Below are 8,898 nucleotides of genomic sequence, written 5' to 3'. Positions count from 1 at the left end.
TCTCTCTCTCTCTCTCTCTCTCTCTCTCTCTCTCTCTCTCTCTCTCATACACACCCAATCCAGCAGTCACAGGTTTTCTGAAGATGACACTCAAATCAGTATATCCAGTCATTATCTCTTATCCTTGAGTTTCTAGGGATCTCTACAGTTCTCCTATTGGAGTATCAACCTCAATAAGTATATTCATTATATTTTTTATCTAAAACCATTCCTCCTTCTAACTTCCCTTTTCTAAGAAATCACCACTCCTCCATTCACCTAGTGTCACAAATAAGAAGTCACTCTTGACTCTTTCCTCTCTCTTGCCCATATATACAATCAGCTGACTCCAAAATCTTCTACTTTCAAAGTCTCTCTCTCTCATCCATTCTCTTCTGTCTACTTAAAGTACAGCTATCCTAATTTTTGTCCTCTTTACCTACGACCTAGAGCATTGCAACAATCCACTAACCTAACTGGTTTCCCCATATTCTGCATCTCCTATCTCAAACTCATTTTCTGCAGAGCCACCAAATGGATATTCCTAAAACACAGGGCTAACCAAGATACTAACCTACCTAGAAAGCATCAGTGGTTCTCTGTTGCCTCCAGCACAAAATAGAAACTTCTTTTTTGGCATTTAAGGTGGTTAATTAACTAGGTCTAGCCTATTTCTCTAGGCTTGTTACATTTGGAATAGTCTATGTTCTAGCCCAATTGGTCTACTTGCTGTTGCTTTTAGAAGGCATCTTTTACCTCTGTGCTACTGCACAGCCTGTTACACTGGTCTGAGATGCTCTCCTTCCTCATCTCTATCCATTGGATCCCCTAGCTTTCCTCAAGGTTTGGATCAAGTACCACATCCTTCAAAAAGACTTCCCTGATTCCCTCAGTTGTTGGTACTCCACCCAACAAAATTACTTTTGTATTTGTCATATCTATATCTAGCTAGATAACTATCTTCTATTTTACTTTATCTGTGAAGATATAATGTTCTTTCCATACCCTCTAGACTATTCGCCTTGTGGACCGTGTCTTTCATCTTTTTATCCCTAAATTCTAACACATCTGTGTATAAAATATAGTGGATGCTTTATAAATACTTGATTGATTTACTGAGTGATTAGGGGATCCTCTTTCCTCCTTTCTTCAAGGTATGAAATGGTGTGCCTCGTACTAGGCAACATGGAAGCTCCAATCCCCAAAGTTGCATAATGGGTATGAACTCCTTCCCTACCTCTCTTCATTCCTCTCTCATGCAGCCATTTCTCCCCTTGATATTGGTCAATGAAACTCACTAATCACTCTCACTTTCACCCTGACTACAGGCCGTACTCCAAATCTGAGCAATGAAATCAAGAAAAGATTTGAGGAAGATTTTATGAACAGAGGATTTAGGAGGGAAAACATTTTAGATGTATCTGAAGTTGGTAAGTCCTGCCTCCTTATTCTCAATTTCTCTGGATGACTTTAAGAAAGATTCTAAAGGATCAAAATGCTTTCAGAGTTGTTTCTCCATCCTTATCCAAGAAAGTCCTATGTCTCTTCCCTTTGGCAAACAAAAGCTAAGTAGGCCTTGGATGTAAATATCATCGGCACTTACTTTCTCTCCACAGATCATTGCTAGGAGCTTGACCAGTAAGGAAGCTGACTCTGTCCTTCAGGTCTGTGATATTTAACTTTGGTATTATTCCCTGGGAATCATACTTCTTTAGAAAACCAGAACATGGTTCCTGTGGGGACAGTCCCAAAAAGGGGGACAAATATAGATTAAGTTGGTGAGATTCTGCTTTTTTGTGAGTCCCCAACATTTATTTCTCGTTGGTCATTCTGATATATTCATTTAAAGCAAGTGCTTAAAATGGGGAAGTGAAGATGATTAACATTCCCTTTCCAAATGCAGTTATTTTAATCACCCTATACTTGCATATAACATTACTCAATGTTCCTTTTCTCTTCCTCTTCCTTCCCTATCCTTTTTTCTTCTCTTCCTTCCTCTTCCCCTGAAATTGATGTGTGTGAGTTTAAGGAGAGTGTGAAAGAGGATCAGTGTTGAAAATTGGAATGAGGATGTGGAATTACCTCAAGGCTGGGGATTGGGAAATGCAAATCTGGAGGGAGATTAGGACTAGGAATTGGGGTGTGTTGAAGTGGCATTAACACCCTGTGATTGGAAAACATTCTTCACTTTAGTAATCCATTTAATTATATTTTCCCACCTCTGATTCTCCTAAAAGATATCTCTCCCTGTTTCCCAGGGAGGGTTATAGGAAGAAGAAATTATATTTTCCTGGTTGTTTATTTTTCTGGTCTCATCTTCACAATTCATCTTCCATGGATCTTCCATTCATGCTATATAGTATTTGTTGTATCTGCCACAGTCTGTCTCTTGCCTTCTTATGGACCAAATTTACCTCCACTGTGTATATTTCTCTACTGGATTCCAAGCTTCTCTCTTCCATCCTTGAAAACTGTCATCCTATATCTCTTCTGCCCTCCTAGCTAAACTAAAAAAAGGCCTTCTACAATAGATGCCTCCACATTTTCTCCTTTCACTCTCTTCTTAATCCCTTACAACAGGGCTTTTGACCTTTTCACTCCCCAGAAACTACTCTCTCCAAAGTTACTAATGATGTTTTAGTTGCCAAATTCAAAGACCTTTTATTCTCCTTGACTTCTTTGCAGCCTCTGACACCATTGATCACTCTCTTTCTTGATACTCTCTTCTCTCCAGGTTTTGAGGACACTACTATCTCCTGGTTCTCTTCTTATCTATGTTGCTGCTCTTTTTCTAGTTCCTTTGGTGGATACCCCTGTAAATCATGCCCTGTAACCATAAGTATTACTCGGGGTTCTGTCCTGGATCTTCTTCTCTTTTCCTTCTATATTACATCACTTTCTGATCTCGTCAGTTTGCGTATATTTAATTACTATCTCTATGCTCATGATTCTCAAATCTGCCTATCTGACCCTCCCAAACTTTCTACTTACTGACAATCTCACATCTCCAACTGCCTTTCAGACATCTTGAATGTGATGTCCAGTAGGCATCTTAAATGCAATATGTCCCAAACTGAATTAATTATCTTTTCACCTAACCTACCCCACCCTCCTACCATAGAGGGCAACATCATCCCCTTCGTCCCTCAGGATGATAAACTAGGAGTCATCTGGATTCCTCACTATCTCTCACCCCTCATATCCAATCTGTTGCCAAAGACTGCCAATTTTACCTTTGCAACATCTCTTGGATAGGGTCTCTTTTCTCCTCTGACATTACCACCACTCTAGTGTAGGCTCTTATCACCTTAAATCTGCATTATTGCAATGGCTTGCTGATGAGTCTGCCTTCCTCAAGTTTCTCTGTATACCCCACTCAGACACTAAAGTAATTTTTGTGAAGCATAGCTCTTGAATATGTTACCCCCCCCCCCCAACCCCTGCCCCTGGTCAATGAAATCCAGCATTTACCTATTGCCTGTAGAATCTGTTTGGCATTCAAAGCCCTTCACAACCGAGCTTCCTTCTGCCTTTCCAGTCTTCCTATACCTTACTTCCTAACATCTGCTCTTCCATCCCATGACATTATCCTTCTGACTGTTCCACAAACAAGACATTACATCCCTTGGTTCTGGACATTTTTTTCTGACTGTCCTCTATGCCTGGAATGTTCTTTCTCCTCCACTACAACTATTGACTTCCCTGACTTCTTTTAAACCCCAACCAAAATTGTAGCTTCTACAGGAAACCTTCCACATCCCCTCTTAATTCTAGTGCCTTACCTCTGTTAATTATTTCCTATTTATCTAGTATATAGATTATTTTGTATATATTTGTATATTGTTTTCATTAAATTGTAAGCTTCTTGAGGGCAGGGATTGTCTTCTCTCTTTTTATATCCCTAACACTTTGCACAGTACTTATCTGGAACATAGGAATTTTAATAAATGATAATTAAATTGAGTTGTTTGCACTCCCAATTCAATCTATGACTGTATTTTATAATCAGATTTCTATCTTTGTCCTTTAGGGATTACCAGGAGACTACATCCTTTTCTTGCTGGGCCCCCCATCTGCTTTCTCCAAAAAATTATCAGCATGATAATCACAAGTTCTGGCGGCCTCTTTGCCTCTTCTCAAAACTTCAAGGGGATTCTGTCCTTTGAGCTCTGCTTCTTTATAGGCAGGACTCTCAGGTGACACCATCCTGCAAAGTCCAATAAATGATTTATCCTGTGCACCAGTTGTTCCAAGTCTATATGAGAAGCTTGGGGGTTAGGGAGAGGGTAAAGGATGATGTCAGAGCAATAGCAACAGGAGTCTTCAGGTCTATGGGAATTTACCTGAACTCAATTGATTTTTTGCTTTTAAGCTGATTAATTTGCCTAAAAAATTTACATATATATGCCAGAATTCAGTCACTCTGTTGGATTTATTTTAATAAATTAGGCTTTAAGCAAGGGAAAGGAAAAGTTTAATATCCTGTGAAGCTACTAAGTATTTTAGGGAGTCATCTATCTGCTTTTGCCTCTTCAGTACCACTGACTGTAGTTCCTGTGTCCTCTACAACTTCATGTCTCTCTTCAGATTTTTCAAACTACCATAGTAGTTTGTCCTCCAGTTCTGATTGCATGATGAGTCTCCTCTTCTCATGCTTAGAAGAAACACCGCTCCTGGGGCAGCTGGGTGGCACAGAGAATAGAGCACCTGTGTTGGAGTCAGGAGGACCTGAGTTCAAATCCAGCCTCTCACACTTGACACATTTACTAGCTGTGTGACCTTGGTCAATTAACCCCAATTGCCTTGTCTTCCCCCACCTCATAAAAGAAAGAAGAAGAAGAAAAAAAAAAGAAATACCACTCCTAGAAACTGTAGTGACTTAGGCCTCCTTAGGGGTAGTCTTGTCAGTAGTCTTGTAGTCTTGTCTTATCACACACAATAAAAGATTTAGAAATCAACAGATAAACTCAAAAGATAAATCAACAGATAAACACCAAAGAGGAAATCTGGAAAATTTAAGAAGCAAAAGATAAATTGAAAAACAAGTATATTTGATAAAATTAAAAGCTTTTTTGAAAAAAAAAATTGATAGATCTTTAGCCAATTGGATTAAAAAGGAGAGGGATGAAAATCAAGTGAACAAAATTTAAAATGAATGTGGAGAAGTCACAACAAATATAAACTTTTAAAAATAACTCCCAGGACCAATAATATACAGCTATATATCAGCAAAAACAAGAACTTAAAAAGAAATATAATATTGCCTACAAAATGTTAAAAAATAAAAGCCAAAATAGTAGCTTACCAAATAGAGATCTTAAATAATTTAATTTCAGGAAAGGAAATTGAACTAGCTATAGAGGAGAAAGCAAAAACAATAAAATCATTGCATGTGGATTTACAGGAAAACATTATAAGACTTTTAAAGAAATTATTCTATAATATCCAAATTATTCTCAAGCACTGAGGAAAAAAAAAAACATTTACCACCCCATTTTATGAGACAAATAGAGCCTGAATATCTAAACTTGGCAAACATAAAGCAAATTAAAGATAGAAAATAAATATAGAGCATTATAATTAATGAATATTGATTTAAAATTCTAAAATAAAATCTTGTCAAAAGACTCCAGCAATACATGATTATTAATGTCTTTATATCACATGTAATATAATTCTATTCTTCCTATGCTGTAAACTTTCTTCTGTAACAAAGGACAGTTAAAGTTAGTTGACACAAACTACACTGTATCAATCACCTAGACCCCTACTTTTCTTTTTTTTTCTTTTTTGAATAATTTATTAACTTCTGATTTACATCATTCATTTCCACCAGATTTTGAGTTATAAATTTTCTCCGCATTTTCCCCCTACCCACTGCCCCAAAATAGCAGTCCGACAGGATAACCACTCCTCCAATCTACTCTCTCCCATATTTTCTCCCATACCCCTTTCGATTTTTCCAGTGGATCTCTATGCCCCAGTGCCTGTATATCTTATTTCACAATTACATGTAAAATAGTATTAATAATAGTATATATTTAAATACTTGATTTGAAAACCTTGAATTCCAGATTCATTCCCTTCCTTCCTTGTCACCCACCATTACTGGGAAGATAAGCAGTTCAGTGTAGGTTGTACATGTATGGCTAATGCAAAACAATAACATAGGACATATATTGTAAAAGACTGACTATATTTCCCTCCCTCCTATCCCACCTCCCAGTTGTTCTATTCTCTACTTTAATCCCATCCCTTTTCAAAAGTGGGTGCTTCCAACTTCCTTCCCCCCAGCCTTCCCTCCCTTCCATCATCCTTCCTCTCATCCCCTTCCCCCCCTACTCTCCTGGAGGGTGAGATACCCTATTTAGTGTGTATTTCATTCCCTCCTCAAGCCAAATTCAACGGGAATAAGGTTGACCCATTCCCTTTTGCCTTCCTATTCTTCCCCTCCATTGTAACCATTTTCCCTTGCCTCTTCTGTATGAGATAGTTTACCCCATTCTGTCTCTCCCCATCTCCTCTCATTATATTCCTCTCTCACCTCTTAATTTCACCTTTTAAGTATCATCCCTTCCTTTTCAATTGGTCCTGTGCCCTCTATCTATGACTACCTGTACACATATATACACATTCACATATGTATTCATGTGGCCATCTACTCAATATAATATATATATATATATATATATATATATATATATATATATTTCTATTCCCTTAAAGTACGGAGAAAAATTTCATAAATTACAATTATTGTTTTTCCATGTAGAAATGTTAATAGTTCAACTTTGATAAGTTCCTTATGATTTATTTTCCCTGTTTACCTTCTCATACTTCTCTTGCTTCTTGTATCTGAATGTCAAATTTTCTATTCAACTCTGTTTTTTTTTTTCAGCAAGCATGCTTGAAAGTCCTCTATTCCACTGAATGATGATATTTCCCCCTGAAACTTGATGTTCAGTTTTGCTGGGAAGGTGACTGTTGGTTTTAATCCCAGCTCCTTTGACCTCCAGAATATCATATTCCAAGCCCTTTGATCCCTCAGTGTAGAAGCTGCCAGATCCTGGGTTATCCCGATTGTGTTTCCACAATATTCAAATTGTTTCTTCCTGGCTGCTTGTAATATTCTCTCCTTAATCTGGGAATTCTGGAACCTGGCTATAATATTCCTAGGAGTTTCCTTTTGGGGATCTTTTTCAGGAGATGATCAGTGGATTCTTTCAACCTATATTTTGCCCTCTGGTTCTAAAACATCAGGGCAGTTTTCTTTGAGAACTTCCTGGAGGATGATTTCTAGGTTCTTACTTTGATAATGGCTTTCAGATAGTCCAATAATTTTTAAATTCTCTCTCCTGGATCTATTTTCCAAGTCAGTGGTTTTTCCATGAGATATTTCACATTGCCTTCTATTCTTTCATTTGGTTGGATCTGTTTAACAGCATCTTGATTTCTCATAAAGTCATTAGCTTCCGAGGGGTGGCCAGGTAGCACAGCTAGTAAGAGCACCGGCTCCAGTGTTGGAATGACCTGGAGATCGAATCCTGGGCTCAGACACTTAGCACCTACCCAGAAACACCTGGCCGTGTAACCTTGAGCAAGTTACTTAACCCCAATTGCTTAGGGGTGACCAGGTAGCTCAGCGAGTAAGAGCACCATCTCCAGTGTCAGGATGACCTGGATCAAATCCGGGCTCAGATACTCAGCACCACACCCAGAAATAACTGGCCGTGTAACCTTGAGCAAGTTACTTAACTCCGATTGCTTTTAAAAAAAAGTCATTAGCTTCCATTTGCTCCAATCTAATTCTGAAGCAATGATTCTCCTCAGTGAGCTTTTGAGATTCTTTTTCCATCTGGCAAATTCAGTTTTTTTTGAGGCATTCTTCTCCTCATTGCCTTTTTGAGCCTCTTTTGCCATTTGAGTTAGTCTATTTTTTAAGGCATGATTTTCCTCAGTCAGGCTGTTGACTCTCATTTCACAATTTTCTTGCATTGTTCTCATTTCTCTTCCCAATTTTTCCTCCACTTCTCTTATCTGCTTCTTAAGGTCCTCTATGGCCTGTAACCAGCTCGTATTTTCCTTTGAAGCTTTTGGTGCAGGAGTTCTGACTTCACTGTCTTCCTCCTGTTCCATGCTTTACTCCTTTTCATCCCCCAAATAGGAGTCTAATGTTGGAATCTTCTGTCTGCTTTGTTTCCTTTGCCTGGTCATGTCACCCCTCAGTCACTTGACCCCTGGCTTTTTCCCAAAGTAGGACTCTGCCACCAGACAGGGGAGCTTTCATCCTAAATGCTGGGGTTTTCTCAGCTGCCAGAGTTATTAGATGGGTGCCCTCTCTGAGGTCTCCAAATGCTCTGGAAAGCTGTACACACACCGTAGACTGCAATCCAGATCCAAGCAAGTTAAAGCAAGAGCGATTACCCCTCAGACTGGTGCTTGGTCCTCCTACACTCTGCAGGCTAGGAGCTGAAGCTGCCACATGGCACTGGCTGGCTGTGCTGGTATCTCAGTGGCTTCTTGCCACAGGGGGGGAAACAGCCACGCACTCCCTCTTACTGGGTCCCAAATTTCAGATGCTCTGACCTCTCACTTTGTTCTTCGCATCTATGTGTTGATAAATCTGGAAACAGCCACAGCTGCTGCTGATGTGGAGTCCCTCAGGCCGGTGGCTGGTCATGCCTGCCCTGGGGCTAAAGACTTGGCATAGAGCTGAGCTGGGCTCCCAGAGTGCTGCCATGGCTGATTCCTGCCAGACTGCCGGGCTGTCCTCAGTGGGAGGTTAGCTTCTCTGTGTCATTTTGTGGGTTCTGCAGCTCTAAAGTTTGTTTAGAGTCCCTTTTTTACATTGATTGGGGAAGGTGGAAGCTGGAGCAGTGGGGAGGTCCTGCTTCTACTCCTCCATCTTGGCTCCGTCCC

General features: G+C 39.5%; 1 protein-coding gene across 1 annotated transcript in view; it reads left to right on the top strand.

The window, feature by feature from the left end:
• LOC138177267 (trichosurin) overlaps window positions 1-4,199 on the top strand; it is a 10,149-nt gene extending 5,950 nt beyond the window's left edge. Inside the window, exons 5-7 of the mRNA XM_069108363.1 lie at window positions 1,308-1,409; window positions 1,596-1,643; window positions 4,010-4,199. Coding sequence (XP_068964464.1) covers window positions 1,308-1,409; window positions 1,596-1,606 — 113 coding nt within the window. The 3' untranslated portion in view covers window positions 1,607-1,643; window positions 4,010-4,199. The remainder of the gene's footprint in view (window positions 1-1,307; window positions 1,410-1,595; window positions 1,644-4,009) is intronic.
• The last annotated feature ends 4,699 nt before the right edge of the window (window positions 4,200-8,898 follow it).

Source organism: Petaurus breviceps, unplaced genomic scaffold, assembly GCF_028583685.1.
Source record: "Petaurus breviceps papuanus isolate PSGF00001 unplaced genomic scaffold, PetGlider_PUasm1.0 90383, whole genome shotgun sequence".
In the NCBI taxonomy this organism is placed as follows: Eukaryota; Metazoa; Chordata; class Mammalia; order Diprotodontia; family Petauridae; genus Petaurus; species Petaurus breviceps.
Note: the sequence above shows the minus strand (reverse complement) of the source record. Positions and strands in the feature narration are given on the sequence as shown.